Source organism: Sus scrofa, chromosome 18, assembly GCF_054392235.1.
Source record: "Sus scrofa isolate SSC_HxYL_T2T_F1_AM1 chromosome 18, Sscrofa_HxYL_maternal_Yorkshire_Landrace_v2.0, whole genome shotgun sequence".
Lineage (NCBI taxonomy): Eukaryota > Metazoa > Chordata > Mammalia > Artiodactyla > Suidae > Sus > Sus scrofa.
Window position 1 is genome coordinate 28,169,705 of NC_139400.1, and position 20,155 is coordinate 28,189,859.

The window sequence follows — 20,155 nt, forward strand, 5'->3', positions numbered from 1 at the left end:
GGAGCTGAAGCTGCCAGCCCACACCACAGCCACAGCAACACCAGATCTGAACCACATCCTCGACCTACACTGCAGCTCACTGCAATGCCAGACCCTTAACCCACTGAGTGGGCTAGGGATTGAACCTGCATCCTCATGGATTCTAGTTGGGTTCATTATCGCTGAGCCACAATGGGAACTCCTTAAGTACTATTTTAATTCCACTACTCTAATGCAACAATTTTAACTTTCAAATAGTCTCAATTTTAGGAGTTCCTGTTGTGGCTTAGCAGGTTATGAACCCGACTAGTATCCATGAGGATGCGGGTTTGATCCCTGGTTTCTCTCAGTGAGTTAAGGATATGGCACTGCTGTGAGCTGCGGTTTAAGTCGCAGGCATAGCTCAGATCCCAAGTGGCTTTGGCTGTGGCTGTGGTGTAGCTCTGATTGGACCCCTACCCTGGGAACTTCCATATGCCACAGGTGTGGAAGCAAAAAAAAGCAATAAAAGCAAAAAAAAAAGTCTCAATTTTATCATTTCAGTATATATATAAATATGTATATCTCTATATAGGGTTTTATTTAAGTCAACTAAAAATTAGAACCAGGTGTTTTATTCAAAATTCATCCCTTCCTGCGTTGCTGTGATGCAGGCCAGCAGCCAGAGCTCCGATGTGATCCCTAGCCTGGGAACCTCCATGTGCCATGGGTGCGGCCCTAAAAAGCAAAAAACAAACAAACAAAATTCATCCCTCTCTAAGGGTTTGAAAACATGGTATAACCCATAGTTTTATACATTCAAAAAGATCACAATTTTAAGATAATATTACAATATATTGAAACACTGATGGTGGCTTATTCAGAATTTACTTCCCTAGAACTGTAGGTTCTTTTCTGGGTGAATAACAGGAAACAGAAGTGATAACAATCTTACTCACGGCATTATGCTCATTTGAGAAACAGAACCCTAAATCCTGGTTCTTCATGTGAGAATATAAGCCTATAAGGGCCCAGGTTTTGGTCTGTTTCCCCCACTGCTAGATCCCGAGCATGGTCTCTAAAGTAGTTCCTGGTTCACTATAGAAGTTCAATAAATACCCATTAAAAGAATGTGTGTGTATATATATATACATATATATATGTGTGTGTGTGTGTGTGTGTGTGTGTATAACTGAGTCACTTTGATGAGCAGAAATTGGCACAGCATTATAAATTAACTATACTTTAATGAGAAAAATTTAAAAAGTACTTGTTCAGTAAATGAATTCATCCAAAAAAGATAAGCAGTCATTGCATTGCAATGACTAGAAAATACGAGGATGGCAATTGTTTCCCACCCATTCCCCCATTACCATTTTAAGTTTGTTATTTGTGTTGCTAATTAAAAAAACAAGTGTGCAGACTCAGGTCTCATCATTTTAGGCAGGTTCCAATTTTTAACATCACGTATTCTCTATATTCGTGATTACAAGAATACATATCCAGGCTGCATAAATCCTGTGTGTCCGCGTCAAATCTTACCTATGGACTCCAGTAACACTCTCCTCTACTATGCCCTTGATTTTCTTGAACATGTTGGGATACTTCTTATAAATCCAGTGAGTAAGATCTCCTCCATCATCCAAGATCTGCAATAATAAGCTTGATAATGTCATATTTCATATTTGCCAAACGGTCATGCACAATAACTTAAAGCCAGTATAATGACCAAACAGTCACTACACTGAAGAAAAAGACGATGAGGGTGAAAGGCCAGTTGTAATTCTCACAGCCAAGTGACGTTCCCACAGGACACACCTGCTAGATCAAAATATACAGCAATGCAGTGAGGGTTTTCTTATGGTCCAATAGCTTGACTGATTATCTAGATCTCTAGCTCTTGATGGTACTGCAGACAGTCAGAAAGCCTAAATTTGATATTAGCACATTTATATGGGTTAAATTTGGGATTTAAAATATAATTAAAGCTTAAATAATTAGTCTCCCTCCCAGAACAATGGCTTACAAAACTGTATTTGTTAATCCTTTACTTTTTTCTCTAAGTACAGGCATTCCCCTACCCAAAATGATCAGGCAGCACTGTAGGGTTTTGCCTAGCACAACCTCACACTCTCTATAAACCAAATTAAAAATAACCAGGGAACTGCACAGCATGTAGGTGTGCAAACATGCCTCTGAACAGCTCATCACTATTTCAGGTTCGGATGCTGTGCCCACTGGAGCTTCATCAGCAGAGGAAAGTTTCTGAATAATAAATAAGCTAATGAAAGACCAGCTTAGAATACTATTAGGCAGTAGGCTGTGGCATTTCAGCCCTTCCTCTAGCTGTTAGAAATGCTTGGCAGGACTTGCCAAACTGATACACCTACTCTCCAGGAAAGACCCATAGGACTGAGCTGCCCTCTGCTGACGTGCACCCATTTGGCAGTGCCATCAGTTGTCAACTCTACTACAAGTGCCAAAGTTGCCACCCTGGATGGCTGGGTACACGAAATTTCCAACCTCACATCTACCACCTGATTTCTTTTTTGCTTCTGCTCTTACGATGGATCTATTTTCTCTGATGCTACTAAACCTTATTTTAAGAGCAGAGATCCAAGGTGGGACTCTTAATAAAACTCTTACACTGCTCCATACTGCAAGTCAGTGCTCCATCTTCTCCCAGTAGAAACCCTCAGAACAGATGCCCTAAGAAATGAAAAGGCTCCTCTGAGTTTCTCTCTGTTTACATGTGTGAAATCCCTCATGGAGTTTTCCCTTGCAGCCTCTGGTCCCTAATCACACAAAAGATCAGAGACAAAGAAAGACTGTCTTGAGTCTCACTATCCTTGTCCACTTTTCCCTTTTAATAAAGGTATCGAATACACTCAGGGAATTGCTATCGCTACTATTAATTTAATGATTGTAGCCCATAATTCTCACCCTGTCATTCTAGTGCAGAAAATTCTTGGCACCTGGGAATCTTCCTGAGGTTGGAAAGCAAGTAAAAGTACTAGCTCTTGACAGGATCCAAAAAGGTATGGGTCCTGTTTTCTGGGGTCCAGTTGCTTTTATTCTTTGTCTTACTCTCTGCCAACATTTCCAGCAGTTTGTGTTGGCTCTACAGTGTATAAAAACTTACTGTGTACAATCCCTTGTTTTCTCTATGTTCATGACTATAAAATTAATGTTTCATTTCTAGTAAAACCCAATGGCATATCTCCTTTAGTGTCTGTCAGTCACACTTCCTGCTGTCACTGTTAAACTCTGCTGGAATGAGTTGACTCATCTTACAGCCAACTCCTCTTTCCCTTTCAGGATACCAAGGCTTTAAATCCAGCTTCCTCAAACCAACATTTAGTGCAGTGTGACCTGGATCACAGAATCCAGAAAGATAGGTTGTTTCTCACTGTTGTGTACCAGGCGAAGCCTACTCTGTAGTTTTTAGCAGCAAGCAACAGTTGGGCTACAGCTTCAAGGATTCTTGTTTCAGAAGGTTCCCCAATTTCTTTTCTCACTCATATGCAGAATGGTTTGTAAAGTAGGAATGCATCATACTTGGTGCAACTTTTTGCTTCCCCTTGTAAATCTAATATTCTATCAGCCTTTAAGAACTTGATCTTTTAAAATGAAATAACGCCATCTGCAGCAACATGGATGGAACTAGAGATTATCATACTAAGTGAAGTAAGTCAGAGAAAGACAAATTATCATATGATATCACTTATACATGGAATCTACAATATAGCACAGATGAACCTATTTACAAAACAGAAATGGACTCACAGACATAGGAAACCAATGTATGGTTGCCAAAGGGAGAGAGGGATGGACCGGGAGTTTGGGGTTAGTAGATGCAAACTTACATTTAGAATGGATAAGCAATGAGGTCGTACTGTAGAGCACAGGGAACTATACCCAATCTCTTGGGACAGACCATGATGGAAGATAATATAAGAAAAGGAATGTGTGTATATATATGCATGATTGGGTCACTTTGCTATACAGCAGAAATTGGCACAATATTATAAATCAACTATCCTTTGTTTTTTTTCCAACGACCCAAAAATGCTAAGTTTATTTTCATTGTCTTCCAAGATCTGTTGAACTGTGAATCCAAAAATCAACTATCCTTTAATAAATAAAAAAAGAACTTGGTCTTTTAGGAGTTCCCTTGTGGTGCAGCAGGTTAAAGATCAGGTGTTGTCACTGTGGCAGCTGGGGTAACTGCTATGGTGAGGGTTTGATCCCTGGTCCAAGAACTTCTGCTTGCAGGAGTTACAGGCTAGGGCAAACAAAAAACAAAAAACCACAAAACTTGATTTTTCTTTTTAGCTGTACCTGTGGCATATGGACGTTCATAGGCCAGGGATCAAACGTGAGCCACAGCTGTGACCTACACTACAGCTGCTGCAATACAGGATCCTTAACCCACTGCACCAGGCTGAGGACTGAACTCATGCCTAAGTAGTGACCCAAGTTGCTGCAGAGACTATGCCAGATCTTTAACCCGCTGCACCACAGTGGGAATTCCAAGAACTTGATCTTTTAAAAAATGAAACAGGAGCTCCCACTGTGGCTCAGCAGGTTAAAGACTCAATGGAGTCTCCATGAGGATGCAGGTTCAACCCCTGGCCTGGCTGCAGTGTAGGTTGCAGATGCAGCTTGGATCCCGCCTTGTCGTGGCTGTGGCGTAGGCAGGCAGCCGCAACTCCAATTTGACCCCTAGCCTGGGAATCCCCAAATGCTGCAGGTGCGGCCGTTAAAAGAAATAAAAGAAACAAAAATAAAAACTAAGCAAAACCACCATCCCCCTCAAACTGCCATTCATCTTACTTAAGGTGAGAAATTAATAAAGAGAAGAAATTTGAACTTGGAATCCTGTCAGGTTTACTACAAATTTAGCATGTGATTCTACAGAGAATGCTAATTACCACAGGAGCTATGTGTGTGCATGTGTGTTTCAATCACTGTTGTTGTTGGGGTGCTGGTGGTGAATGGTGGCGAGCAGTGGTAGGGGACGGTGACTCATTAATCTTACATTAACCAGTCATGGTGAACCCTGAGCAGCATTTTAATGTTGCTGATGAGTATGAGTGCTTTGTAGACCAGCACTGACAACTATAAGCACTTTGAGGCTATAAAGAGATTTGATATTCTTGGGATGCCGTAAGTATAAACATCTGGTTCTGCTGGAAGCCCAGGTACATTAGTCAGTAAAGGAAGCATTTTCCTTCCTTCCTGTTGGGAAACCTCCCCCACACCATCCCCTCCCTCCTCTCTATACCCCAGGTCCCAACAGAATTGTGTTAGCAGAACTCTAACCCACTGGGAATTCCCATGGTGGTTCACGAACCTGACTAATATCCATAAGGACATGGGTTCTACTTCTGGCCTTACTCAGTGGCTCGATCAGTAGGTTAAAGACCTGACGTTGCCGTGACCTGTGGTATAGGTTGCAGACTTGGCTTGGATCCTGCGTTGCTGTGGCTGTGGCATAAGCCAGCAGCTACAGCTCTGATTCCACCCCTAGCCTGGGAACCTCCATGTGCCGCAGGTGCAGTCCTAAAAAGACAAATGATTAAAAACAAAAAGAAAGAAAGAAACCTAACCCACCATGTTTGGCTGCCAGCCCTCCACATTCACACATCTATCAATGCACCACCAAAAGTCATCTTCTGACTCTCCTTTCCAGGCAAACACAGGAAATCCTAAGAAAAAAGGAACAAAAAGAGACCATTAAGGGATGAAAAAAGGACTGACCCTTTGGCAAGAAGATGCTGGTTTTTCCTAATTCCAAACTCTCTCGTTCTGCTGTACTTTTTGCCTTGACTTTCTTCATTGATCAGTATTGCCTTCACAGCCCTTTCACCTACTCCTTTGTCTTTGGTGGTCATTTTATTCTTCTCAGACCAAAAAGGACAAACAAAAGGGCCAGGAGTATATTAGATGCTAAAAATATGACTAATGGCAAAATGAAGAAACCAGAAATATATACATCTTTCTTTCCTTCTTTCCTTCCTGCCACACCTGTGGCAATATGGAACCTCCTGGGCCAGAGATTGAATCTGAGCTGCCGCTGTGACTACACCTATGCCAGTTCCTTTAACCCACTGCACCAGGCTGGGGATCAAACCTGCGACTCTGCAGTGACCTGAGCAGCGGCAGTTGGATTTTAACCCACTGCACCACAGTAGTAACTCCTTTTTGATCCTTCTTGCTTCATATAGTCATCCCATCCCCTTCATCAGGAAAACTCTTACCCTCTCCTCTCTCTGTTAAAATGTTGTTACAATTCATTGCCCAGTTATGTGTCATGTTCCTAATGAAGCTTTATTAACTCAGCTGGAAGTGAGCTCTCAGGGAATCTGAACTTTTATAAGCTCTTTGCTAGTATACTTTGTGGGTTGTGATCTCCTGTGGTATTATCATATGTCCTTGTATTATCATTATTTATATGTCTTCTCCCCCTAACCACAGTATAACTGAATGCAAAGACATCATCTCATTTGTCCTAATATCTCCTAGAGTAGGTCAATAAGCATTTGTTGAGGAAAAAGAGAAATGAATACATATGTACAACTAATTGGCCTATATATTTATATATAAGTACTTCATACACATAATACATTAATAAAGACTTTACGAATGAATGAATGCAAATGAAAGAACAAATAAAATGCTCAAAGTACTTATGAAGAGAGATAGTCATGCACTAAAGAGATTCCCCAGGATTTCTTTTTTTTTAATGTAATGATTTTAATTTTTTCATTATAGCTGGTTTACAGTGTTGTCAATTTTCTACTATATGGCATGGTAACCCAGTTACACATACATGTATAGATTTTTTTTTCTTATATTATTATGCTCCATCATAAGCGACTAGACATAGTTCCCAGGGCTACACAGCTGGATCTCATTGCTTATCCATTCCAAAGGCAATAGTCTGCATCTATTAACCCCAAGCTCCCAATCCATCCCACTCTCTTCCCCTCCCCCTTGGTAACAACAAAGGCTATTCTCCAAATCCATGATTTTCTTTTCTGTGGAAAGGTTCATTTGTGCCGTATATTAGATTCCAGATAAAAATATGTAAAGCTTCACGAATTTGCATGTCATCCTTGCACAGCGGCCCGTGCTAATCTTCTCTGTATCGTTCCAATTTTAGAATATGTGCCGCTGAAGCGAGCACTCCCAGGATTTCTTAAGAGCTCTAAAGCCATGTGTTTGGTATCCTGATCTGGGTTGTGCTGCCAAAGAGTAAAGGCAAGAAATTGGCAGAGTCCAAATTTCTCTTATTTCTTTTGTCCTTCAAGTGTCAGTGACTGTTGTGATCAAATATTAATCTACCAGGTCAAGCAGAAGCACCTGTTTACTGCTCAAGCAGAAGCAGAAGCATTAAATCAGAGCATACTGCTGAAGAACCAATGGGACCACACATCCATGCCTGAAGCGTTTTCTTTTCTAATCCATATGATCTCACACAGTGAATAGTGTTCACTGGTGCTCTAATATTAGCAAGTCAAGGCAAAGCATTAACTAATAATGGAATATTAGACATAAGAAGATACTCGTGACTATAAAGCAGCACAGTTACCCCAATCTTATTTAACAAGAGAAGCCCAGAAAGAGAGCAAACTCATCAAGAATAGGGATCCACCAAGACATGGAAGCAGCCTAAGTGTCCATCAACAGATGACTAGGTAAAGATGTGATATATGTGTGTGTATACATACACACACACGCATACACACACACACATATAAATATATATACACATGTAAATATATACACACATATATACACAATGGATTATTACTCAGCCATGACAAAGAATGAAATAATGCCATGGATAGATTTAGAGATTATCATACTAAGTGAAGGAAGTCAGAGAAAGAAAAATATCATATTACTTATATGTGGAATCTAAAATAGTACAAATGAACTTATTTCTAAAACATAAATAGACTCACAGATGTAGAAAACAAACTTATGGTTACCAAAGGAGGAGGTGGGGAGGGATAAATTAGGAGTACAGGATTAACAGATACACAATACCGTATATGAAATAAACAACAAGGATTTACTGAGTAGTATAGGGAACTACATTCAACATTTTATAATAACCTACAATGGATTGAAAAAAAGAATACACATATAGCTGAATTTTTTTTTTTTTTTAGTGCCGCACCCATGGCATATGGAGGTTCCCAGGGTATGGGTCGAATCAGAGCTGCAGCTGCTGGCCTACATCACATATAGCTGAATCATTGCACACCTGGAATTAACACAATATTGTAAATCAACTATACTCCAATTAAAAAAAAAAAGAATAGGAGTTCCCGTCGTGGCGCAGTGGTTAACGAATCCGACTAAGAACCATGAGGTTGCGGGTTCGGTCCCTGCCCTTGCTCAGTGGGTTAACAATCCGGCGTTGCCGTGAGCTGTGGTGTAGGTTGCAGACGCGGCTCGGATCCCGCGTTGCTGTGGCTCTGGCGTAGGCCGGTGGCTACAGCTCCGATTGGACCCCTAGCCTGGGAACCTCCATATGCCGCGGCAGCGGCCCAAGAAATAGCAACAATAACAACAACAACAACAACAACAAAAAGACAAAAGACAAAAGACAAAAAAAAAAAAAAGAATATTTCTTCCAAGACAACTTTTAAATGTCAACTTTCCTTATAGATATATAATGAAATGATGAAACTTTACTGCAACTTACTTTACCCAAAGATGAAAAGAACATACAAAAGATCTTACCACTTTCTGCTAGAGCAGCAGCCACTTCATTGAGAGTGGAATAGATGTTGCAGGCAGCCCATCGACACTGTGCCCCCAGGGCACCCAGAGTTTCCATAAGCACCTATATTAAAGAGAAAGCAGAAGATGAGGGAGTTCCCATCGTGGCTCAGTGGTTAACAAATCCAACTAGGAACCATGAGGTTACAGGTTCGATCCCTGGCCACGCTCAGTGGGTTAAGGATCTGGTGTTGCCATGAACTATGGTGTAGGTCACAGACACGGCTCGAATCTGACATTGCTGTGGCTCTGGTGTAGGCCGGCAGCTGTGACTCTGATTAGACTCCTAGCATGGGAACCCCCATATGCCACAGGTACGGCCCTAGAAAAGACAAAAAAAGAAGAAAAAGAAGAAGATGAGCAAGCATGGGCCAAAACAACTGGTCAAGGAGAGTAAGTTTAGGTTTACATTTTTGACAATTTGAGAAAGCATATTAGGAATAACTGAGGCCAATGATTTTCAAACTGTGCTTTACAGAAACTTCCAATATTTTTTGAGGAGAGGGCCAGGGTTGGGGGTAGGTATGGGGAAAGTCCAGTTGAGCTCCATGCTTTTACTCATTTAACATATTGGGCCTCTCTGTAAGTTTTAATTAAACCAAGGATTTTAGAGTCAAAACATCTTTTTTAAAAATGACCAATTTATAGTTCTGTTTCTTCTTAGAATATAGAAAGCTGCAAGAAAAGTTCCACCCTAACAACAATAAAAAGCTGGATAATCTACAAAACCACAATTTTTCTTGAGCCCATTGAAGAGCTGACATCATAATGCAACTGAGGAACTGAAGTCCAAAGAGCAACAAATTCCTTTAAGGAGAGAGGGAACAGTGCTTCACTGTTGGAAGGGAGTAGCTGCCATACATTAGGGTAAGAAAAAAATAGCTAAAGTTTTAATGAATTATTAGTAAAGGCTGAGTGTGGGAAAGTGTCAGTATGAAAATTCTGGTAGCCGCAGGCATGAGGTTTCATATTCACATGAAGCTCTTTTCCAGGGACTTCTACTCAAGGGCTGACATGAAAGATTCGGGGCAAGAAGCTGATTGGCTGTCCTCAAAGATAAGCATAGGAGTTCCCATTGTGGCACAGTGGTTAACGAATCCAACTAGGAACCACGAGGTTGCGGGTTCGATCCCTGGCCTTGCTCAGTGCGTTGAGGGTCCGGCGTTGGCGTGAGCTGTGGTGCAGGTCGCAGACACAGCTCAGATCCTGAGTTGCTGTGGCTCTGGCATAGGCTGGTGGCTACATCTCTGATGAGACCCCTAGCCTGGGAACCTCCATATGCCGTGGGAGCGGCCCAAGAAATGGCAAAAAGACAAAAAAACAAACAAAACAAGACAAAACGATAAGCATGCAACCTGGGGACTTGCCCTCAATCTTCTCTCACAAGATGCAACTTTTAAACTGCAGCAAGAGAAACAGGAAAATTATACCTGCCACCAGGGACCAGGTAAAGATCCACTGCTTCTGGGGAAGGGTAGAAGCAAAAACTCTGCTCCTGGGAGAATAGTGGAAACTCTCTTGGGCCCAGCATCCTACATTGATACTAAGTAAAGATCTCCTATCTCTGCAGGAGGAAATTATCTCTGCTCAAGACCTAGCACAGATAGAAGGCAAAGTTTGGCTATTATAGAGAAGAGAGGTGGGAACACTGAAAAAGTCCTACCTTCACAGAGGCCTGCCTGAGGCTGAGGCTAGACCAGACCCAGGCCTAGCTCCAGCAAACAAGGAGCAAGTGGGACATGTACTGGGAGAGAGCACCCCCCTGTGGCAGGCAAGTGAAGAAGTGGCTGAAAGCCTGAGCGCGAGGCTGAAACACTGAGGAGAGCCTTCTGGCTTGGAGGAATTTGAATTCTTTTGTATAGAACAACAGAATTGAAATCCAGCCCAATTCATGGCAATAATAGAAACTAACATACTACCATTCAATATAAAATTTCAAGGCACACAATAAAGTAAAAAAAACAAAACAAACAAAAAAATTAACACATGGTCAAGAAAGAAAGTACTCAAGAGAACCAGACTCTGAGATGAACTAGATGTTTGATCAGACAGGGACTTTAACTATGATTAATACATTTATATTAAGGGATCTAGTAAAAAGATGGACAACATTCATGAAAAGATAGGAACTCTCAGGAGAGAGATAAGTATAAAACTAAGTCAAACAGAAACATTATAAATTTTTTTGAAAAGGGATCAGAGGTTAAGAATTCTTTCATTACAGAGTTCCCGTTGTGGCTCAGAGGAAATGAACCTGACTAGTATCCATGAGGATGTGGGTTCAATCCCTGGCCTCACTCAGTGGGTTAAGGATCTGGTGTTGCTATGAGCTGTGGTGTAGGTCGAAGATGTGAGGTGGATCCCTCACTGCTACAGCTGTGGTGTTGACCAGCAGCTACAGCTCAAATTGGACACATAGCTTGGGAACTTCCATATGCCACAGGTGTGACTCTAAAAAAAAAAGAATTCTTTCATTAGGTTTATCATCAGACTGGGTATATCTGAGGATAGAATCAGTGAACTTGAAGACAGATCAAAAGAAATTAGCAAACTGAAATACAGAAAGAAACAAGAGTAGAGGGGGGAATCAGAAGAGAGCATCTAAGATCTATGGTATACTATGAATGGTCTAATTTACATGTAATTGGAGTCGTAGAGGGAGAAGAAGAGAACAGTACAGAAGGTGAAGAGCTAATGGACAATTATCTTCCAAAATTAATGAAAGAGAATCAAGGAAGAATGCGATCCCAAGAGCAAAGTTAACACTACAGTACAGATCCATGAAAAGAAAAAGGAACCAAGGCTCCTTGGAGAAATGGCTGATTCCAGGGAGAGAACAGAGAATGTACAAGATCATCTTGTAACAGAACCAAGGAAGTGCTCAAAGGCTGAAAAGGATATGTCAAAAGACAAAGCACAGAAGCCAGCCTAAAGGGGTTCCTCCTGCCAAAATTAGAACAATTCTTATCATAATAAATAACAGTAACCAACTATAGCCTATTAAATAAAATAGGAAACAAAGACTCTATACACATAAAGATAAATGAGTGAATAAATAGAAGTTTGATGAAGAATGGGATATTTAACAGTTTTGTATTACTTATTAACAAGAAAGGGAGAAAAATAACTTTTACAATAGAAAAGTTTGTCAGATACCACCTCAAAATGAACATCAGTTATAGGACAAATTGAGATCAAGGGCCATCTGATAGGATTAAGTGAAAAAAAAAAAAAAAAAAAAAAAAAAAAACCACCAACAATCAGCATCATTTCCTACCAAAGGTACATATCTGAATCTAATAATAAGGAAGGATCTTAAAAGTCTGAATTAAGGACATTCTACAGAATAATTTGTCTATAACTTTCAAAGTTCCAAGTTCATGAAAGTCAAAGAAAGACTGGTGAACTGTCCAGGACTGAAGGAGACTAAAGACAGATGACAACTAAATGGGACATATAACTATGGACTGAATCGTTTGGTTATAAAAAAATATTGGGGCAATTAGTGAAGCTCAAATGGGATCTGAGGCTTAGATGGCGATAATGAATCAATGTTAGTTTCCTAATTTTGAATGGCTGTACTAGCTGCACAGGGCAATATCCTTGTTTGTGGAAAACACACACTGAAGTATTTGTAGGAGCATCATCGGGTTGGCAACTTACTCTCAAATGTTCAGAAAAAGTTATCTGTACTATATTTGCAAATTTTCTAAACATCTGTGTTTATTTCACATTTTAAAAAATTATTAAGATAAATTTAATTCACTGACTTGGTCCTGATTTCTTTTTACTTCAATATGTAAGATGGAGATAGGCTTTTTATTTAGGGCCGCACTTGAGGCATATGGAAGTTCCCAGGCTAGGGGTCAAATCAGAGCCGTGTCTTTGACCTAAACCACAGCTGATGGCAACGCCGGATCCTTAACTCTCTGAGCAAGGACAGGGGTGGAATTATGTCCTATTGTGTCAGGTTCACTACTGCTGAGCCTTCTTTTTAAGAAGGCTGTGTACCATCCTACTGCTATGATTAAGAGCCATTTTAATAAGGATAAAGCGTTGGTAAAAAAGTTTGTTTTAAAATTTCCTGACAGTGGTTAACTTTGTGTACTGATAATTTTTATTTTAAAGAATCTGTATGTTCTAATATTTGTATACTAAATAAAAATTCTTTTTTATTTTTATTTTTTATTTTTTATAGCCACACCTGTGGCACATGGAAGTTCCCAGGCTACGAGTTTAATTGGAGCTGCAGCTGAGGCCTATGCTGAAGCCACAGGAACACCAGATCCGAGCCGCATCTGCGACCTGCACTGCAGCTTAAGGCAATGCCAGATCCTTACCTACTGAGTGAGGTCAGGGATCAAACCCGCATCCTCACAGAGACAATGTCGGGTCCTTAACCTGCTGAGCTACGAGGGGAACACCTAAGTAACAAGTCTAATAAAAAAAGGATTTGTAAACAACTCCACTAATTTAGGCTAACCTCTTCATATAATTTGCCCAAGGCCATATAGTAAGTTAACAGCAGAACTACTCTTAACGGCTTAATTTCTTTACCTTTCAATATCTGATCCCATTTTTTCCCTCTCATTTTTTCACCTTAAAGAATTTCTCTCTTACAACTAAGATTCCTGAATTTGTCCAACAAAAGAATGCTTTGAGACTTACCTACAAAGCAATATCTATCAACTAGAAGAGTGGCTGGGACCAAGAATATAAGGTCTATTTAAAGAGCTATGAGTCAAGACTGCTGGCCTCAAGCAGGAGAGAAGGCAGGTATGAGTGGGAGAAGGGCAGAGCTTGGAAGCTGGTTTAACTAGACTTTAAATCATTGCTGTTTAGAAAGAGTAGCTCAGGAATCTGGTTAGAAGGAGCTATGGAAACACACCTGAAAAACATAAATAGATTCAAGTCTAGTAGAAACACAGACAGGAAACTGTTACCTCTGTTATCTCTGGAGCATGGAGACTTTGTCTTTCTATATTATAGATAGTGGTAATGCTTAAATATTATAAAATGTACATGAACTACTTTTGTAATTAGAAGAATAAAATAAAGATTTAGAATAAAACAAAGCAGGAGTTCTCTTCTGGCTTAACGGGTTAAGGGTATGGTGTTACTGCGGTGGCTTGGGTTGCTGCTGTGGCATGAGTTTGATCTTGGGCCCTGGGAACTTCTGTATCCCGTGGGTATGGCCAATAAATAAATAAATAAACAAAATAAAACAAAGCAAAATGTCTTTGTAACAACTTTTTTTTTTAAAGGAAAAAGAAAAAAATGTGGGATGGGAACAGTAAAAAGAAAGTAACCTTGAAGAGTGGTAATGTTCAGTGAGCCAGGGGGTAAAAAAGAAACTAGATGTAATTTAGCAACATGAGACAGTACAGAGGCTCTTACTATTTTAAGCCACCACACTCAAGTCTCATGTCCCTGACCAGGGAAGCCCAAAAAAGTTTCCACGAGTGTTTCTGCCTTGATTCATTAGTCTATAGCTTCAAAAAGAGACAGCCTTTCAATTTATTACACTAATTTTGGGCCGCAAAAGTACTCTTTTCCTCAGAAATACGTAACCCAGAAAAGTGTCACAGGGAAGATGCTACAGTAGCTATCTGTGTCTCGAGGAATCTCTGCTGTTCTTAATAAAGGATATGGCCACATATGTGTTGTGCACCAGCAGACAATCTTTTTTTTTTTTTTTCCATATGCTAAAGATATTTATTATTGGAGTTCCTGTCGTGGCTCAGTGGTTAACGAATCTGACTAGAAACCACGAGGTCGCGGGTTTGATCCCTGGGCTCGCTCAGTGGGTGAAGGATCTGGCATTGTCGTGAGCTGTGGTGTAGGTCGAAGATGCGGCTCGGATTCCACATTGCTGTGGCTCTGGTGTAGGCTGGCAGCTGTAGCTTCCACTGGACCCCTAACCTGGGAACCTTCCATATGCAGTGGATGCAGCCCTAAAAAGCAAAAAAAAAAAAAAAAAAAAAAGTGCAGGACAGTCTCCTACAACAAAAAATCATACCATATCTGGCACAATTTTAAAAGTTCCAATGAAAAGCTCACATGAGTGAGAAATCTATAATTATCTGAGTTTAGAACTTTATTCCACTTTACAGAGCAACAAAAGTACTGTTTTAGTTTTAACACAAAAATAATTAAGACTGCAACAAGTATGTAAATTAAAACTTTTTCGTTGTTATTCATAAATTTACAAGAAGCTTATAATTTCAGAAAATTATATAATTTGGCAATACTGCTGATGCTCTGGAACCAGTAATACATTTCTATATATATACATTTGTAGCACTCTCATTCAAACAACGCATATAGGCAAGTAGAAATATCTGACTATTCTACTAAACTTGTACTCAAGCACTTACATATTGAAATATACATTATTTTATTATTATAAATTGCTTTCCTTTTGTTCTTCCTTCATATTTCAATAAGATTTATTTTTACAACATTATATGTACCCTAGCTATGTTATATTTGAATTTCAAGAAAATATAGGAGCATTGCAGAATATTTTTTAATAAAAAGGGATCACTGAATCTGATAAGGGTGAAAATTACTGGTCTAAACCAATCATGGGGAGTTCCATCGTGGCTCAGTGGTTAACAAACCCAGCTAGAATCCATGAGGCTAGGGTACGATCCCTAGCCTCAGTCAGTGGGTTAAAGATCCGGCGTTTCCGTGAGCTCTGGTGTAGGTCACAGACACGGCTTGGATCCCACATTGCTGTTGCTGTGGTGCAGGCTGGCAGCTACAGCTCTGATTTGACCCCTAGCCTGGGAACCTCCATATGCCTTGGGTGTGGCCTTAAAAAGACAAAAAATTAAAAAAAATAAAAAATAAACCAATCATGGTAACCCCAGTGCTTTTGCCAGGACAGTGGGGCATGGGCATGTGATCTAGTTCTGCTCAATGACATGACAGAGTATCCTGGAGGAATTCTGGGAAAGGTTTCCTTGCTCTAGGGAGAGACGAAGAAATGGTTCTTCTTCCTTTTCATGTCAGTTTGTGATGGCAGGAAGAGCTGCAGCCATCCTGCTGAGCCTGAGGATGAAGTAAGCCCAGTGGGGAGGCAGCTCCCAGAGAATCAAAGACAGATGATTCTATGGAGGAGACCTGAGATCCTTCAGCTGAAGTCCGCCTTACCCTTGGACTTGTAGCCATGTAATACAATAAATTCTTTTCTGTGTGGTCTGGGTTGAATCAGGTTTTCTCTTATTTGCAGCTGAAAGCTACCTAACACAGAGCTGCCCTGTAGCAGTGACACTGGAAGCAAAGATAAGGGAAGTAGCGTAGAACAGTGGAGAAAGCAAAAGCTTGGGAATCAGATAGACTGAAGTTTAATTCTAGATTTCATGATTTACTAGCTGTACACCCTTGGGCAAATTACTTAAACTCCCTGAGCCTCAGCTTCCTCGTTTATAAAATGGAAACAGGAATATGTGCTTTATGTGGCCATTACGAGGGTTAATGAACTAACACTTATTAAGCTCTTAACCTAGTTCTTGGCATGGTGCAAGCCCTCAATAGCTGATGGCTATTATTAACTACTGTTATGTGGAGGGAAGAAAAGGACTCACAGCAGTCTGAGCAGTGATGTGTGTACAACCCACAATTTTGGCTCCGGCCAAGGGTTTTTCTCCTTGAGCTCTCTTCCTCAAAGCCATCAGCGCCGGCATTTCTGCAAAGGCCCAATACATACACAGCAGTATTAGAGAGGAGGGTATGAGAGGTACAGAATAAATAGTACTAATGTACTAAGATCCTTCCCTGATCAGGTTCTCAGATTAGGTTTCTCAAGGGATCAAGACATTTAAACCTGAGGGACTTTCAGAGGCAAACGCTCCCGTGTTTGATTTCTGTATCCCAGTCTTCTGTATCTGGTCTCTCTCCCCCCTCTTCCATGACCTGCTAGAGGGTAATCCCTCCCCACACTGTTTCCTGAGCTCATATTTCTTTTGTTACAACTATTCTTCAAAATCACAGTGAAATTTCACAAACTACTAGACCCCAGAATATAAAAAGGGATGAATATGGATGAAAAGACACTGGCAGCTTGAGAAAGAAAATGCATTTGTTTTCTTTACCTTGTTCAGCAATTTCAATTTCTCTTCGTCCAAACTCCGCCTGTTTGATGTTCTTGACACAGAAGTCACTGCTTCCCTTGGAATTCTTTTGCTGCTTGTCCCTGGGGGAGGTCTCATCATCCGAGCTATCTGTATATGAAGCCGCTGGAATGACAGAATAGAAAACCTTCAGAAGAAAAAATAGGTTCCTCTAAAACTCCAAACCATGGAGTGAACAGAGGCCTTGCTAGTAATCCAGCACCATGTAAATGTATACATTTGGCAAGCATCTAATTGGCGCTGAAGAGCTGCCTCAATCACCACCTACGGAAAGTGCCATCCACAGGCCACAAAGGAGACACTGAGAGAGGTTTCCAAAGACATTCCCCCTGGAAACTAGGGCTAACTTTACCTTCAGAACATGCAGAGGTCCTTGAAAATGAAAAAAAAAAAAGAGAGGTTACACCAGTAGGTTCAAGTTCTTAAAGCAAGATCATGGTCATGAACCTATGAGTTTCTGGGATCTCAGCTACCCTTCAGTTTGCTGCTTAAGCACCTGATGTAATTTGTGTTTTAGGACAATAACTGAACAGATAAGACCTAGAAAATAAGGAACCCATGGGAAACTAATTAAGAACCACACAAAAAGTGTTTGTCTCACAAAACAGAGCTTTCTTTTTTTAGACTGGCTCTGATGAGGCTGAGCTATGCCCGCAGACCCAATTAGACATTGACAATGAAGTATTCAGTGTGCTCTCCCTTCTTGCTGGCCTCGGTGAGTTCTGCATTAAGCATTTTTGACTCCCAAAGAAGCAGATAAATCCTCTTTTGGTATAATTAAATGCTCTGATGACTAGTCCTTTTGGCAATATACACTAGAGGGTGGACAGTCTTAAGACTTTTGACCGTGGCTAACAGGCAGCAGCTGCTGCTGCTGCTGCTATTCCCATGTTTGACTGAGGTCTTTTTAGTCTTCGTATAATTCTGGAGTTGCTAACCATTTGCTGGATGATTTGAAGTAATTTCTTTCTTTATGTTTAAGTTTCTGAGGATAGTTTCTTCCCAAATAGTTCTCAAGGTTTGCGGCACGGCAGCGGGGGGAAAGGAAGTTTGGGGGACATAAAGCACTGTCTATAAAGCATTATATGTTTTTCTCAATGAGATAAGAAGTACTTCCACCATTTTTTTAAGGGGAGAAAGCTGAAAAAGCTCAGAGCTTCTAGAGTCACCTGATCTACTTATATCCAGAGAATTAAGGCATTTCTGGGATTTCTCCGTGAAGGGTCTATCTCTGGGAGGGCTGTAAAAGGCAAGTCTGACCTTGCCCGGTTAATCAGGCATGGCACTACAAAGCATTTGGGCAGCAGGGGCCCAAGTGTCTCTCTTAGAGCTGGAAAACTGCCCTGGTGCAAAGTCCTACCACGAGGCAACAAGAATGAACATGGGCACCAGAGGAGGTGAGGGAATTAATAAATCCCAGATGGACTTTTGTTCTGTACAAAAAGGAGCTAATCTGTACAAAAAGTCTACGGTTCTCCCTCCCAGGGTGAGTGAGAGCTCAAAGTACCTTTGGCAACAGAGCTCAGAAACAGTTTCCTGGGCAGTCATCTGTTTCACTAATCAATACTCAGAAAAAGATTATGAGTCGGAGGCTCAGGGGAACCATGCTTCTACCAGCTGAGAGAGGAAAGATAACAGTCCTCCCTTATCCTGACCCAAATTTACAGGAAAATTGCTTTTGAAGAAAGTGTTCATATTCAGAATATCCTGAAATTTCAAACACTATGCCAGAGCTATGATGATTTTGATGCTTCCCAATGGCTGTTTATATATAGTGGTTATGTGTTCTGGAATCAGACTTTGGTTGAAGTCTCAGTCTTTGCTTCTGGGTGTGTAAAGCAGAGGTGATACCAGAACCTGTTTCATATAGGATTGTTAATTCATTTATGCATTCAGGCATTCACAATTCAGTTGTTCATTCAGTCAATTTTTTATTGCATATTTGCTATGTACCAGGCACAGTCTAAGTATTGGGGATACAGGGCAGATGTGGATTCTCTTTGCTTTCGTGGCAAATAACTATAAAATTATTTATAGTTTTTCTTTCCATATGGTTGTAATATGTGCTATGATGCAGACTGATATAATAGGCAGACATGACTTGTCAGAATCAAGTTGTTGAGAAGATTAAGATAATGTATAAGTACAGTGCTTAGTGCAATGCTTGGCATAAAGTAACTAAGTACTTGATAAATAATACCTTATATTATTACTGGCTTTTGCACACTTTTTTTTTCTGGTTGTACCCATGGCATGTAGAAGTTCCCAGCCCAGGGATCAAACTCTCACCATAGCAGTGACAGTGCTGGATCCTTAACCTGAAACTCCTGTACGTATTTTTAATTCAACTCCAAATATAACAACTTTAATGGTCCTCACTTAGCTTTAGGATTCCAAATGGGAAAGGAATGACATACATACATACAATATTATTTCAGGGTTTTTTTTCTACCCCCTTCATCCACTAATCTACCCGCGCAGCAGGTGGATGGCTGGCAATGATTTAAAAGGTTGAGAATGGAGTCCTAACCCTTCCCAGAACAGCTCTCCTTTCCTACGCCTTTTCAGCTGCTAAGGATGAGTCAGGAAAAAAGCCAACCACACAACAACAACAAAAACCCCCTAAATTCCCCTTAAGAGAGGTACTCAAATTTTTGACTTGAGTCATGTTCTTCTAACTCAAAGAAAAAAAAATCATTTATACCACTACCCTGTTCTTAAAGGAAAGAACAGTATTTTCTTAACAGTATTCATTCAACTGGTTAAGGTTAGTTCAACCAATGTTTTTCTTTGAGCCAAAATAGATTTGTTAACAAAGAGCCCTTTATACAGACTTGTTATCAGGTGAGAACCAAAAGTATCAGTTGTTTAGCCTGTACTAATATGTGCAAAATGGCCAACAGACCTAGACCAAGAATGTTATTTTTGCAAACACAGTGGAAAGATTATTCCTGAACTAGTCTGACATTTATTTTTTTGAACTCACAACTCATTCCTGCCAATATATTTAAAGTAGCTTATTAATGAACATAGTTGAGATAGCATTAAAAATTCTCCCTAGAGAAATTCAACACATGTATACACATGCTTGAACAGTTTCTTAATTGTTTGCTATTGTCAGCATACTCTGAAGCCCAAACTCATAATTTAATTAAAACTGAATAACTGATAATCAAGACAATAACCTACTAAAGCACAGGTCTGAGACCTTAGCTGTAGCTTCACCCGTAATTGATTAAGTGACCAAGTTTCAATTTATC

The 20,155-nt window shown here is 40.3% G+C and overlaps 1 protein-coding gene and 1 non-coding gene across 16 annotated transcripts in view; both read right to left on the reverse strand.

The window, feature by feature from the left end:
- The window catches only part of AHCYL2 (adenosylhomocysteinase like 2), a 172,082-nt gene that overhangs the window by 25,780 nt on the left and 126,147 nt on the right, over window positions 1-20,155 (reverse strand). For 14 of the 15 annotated variants that reach the window (XR_014833909.1, XR_014833908.1, XM_005657758.3 and 11 more), the window contains 5 exons: window positions 16,857-17,000; window positions 16,350-16,450; window positions 8,719-8,821; window positions 5,575-5,669; window positions 1,501-1,607 (listed from right to left, as the gene is read on the reverse strand). Coding sequence is in view for 13 of the 15 variants with exons in the window: in XM_005657758.3 (XP_005657815.2) it covers window positions 1,501-1,607; window positions 5,575-5,669; window positions 8,719-8,821; window positions 16,350-16,450; window positions 16,857-17,000 (550 nt within the window). In the remaining 2 variants the exon portion in view is untranslated. Of the gene's footprint in view, window positions 1-1,500; window positions 1,608-5,574; window positions 5,670-8,718; window positions 8,822-16,349; window positions 16,451-16,856; window positions 17,023-17,833; window positions 18,072-20,155 lie in introns of those variants that run through there. The other variant, XM_085005481.1, reaches the window with a different exon arrangement.
- On the reverse strand, window positions 7,043-7,150 carry LOC146394954 (U6 spliceosomal RNA). Its single transcript, XR_014834475.1, has one exon. It is a non-coding gene; the product is annotated as a U6 spliceosomal RNA (small nuclear RNA).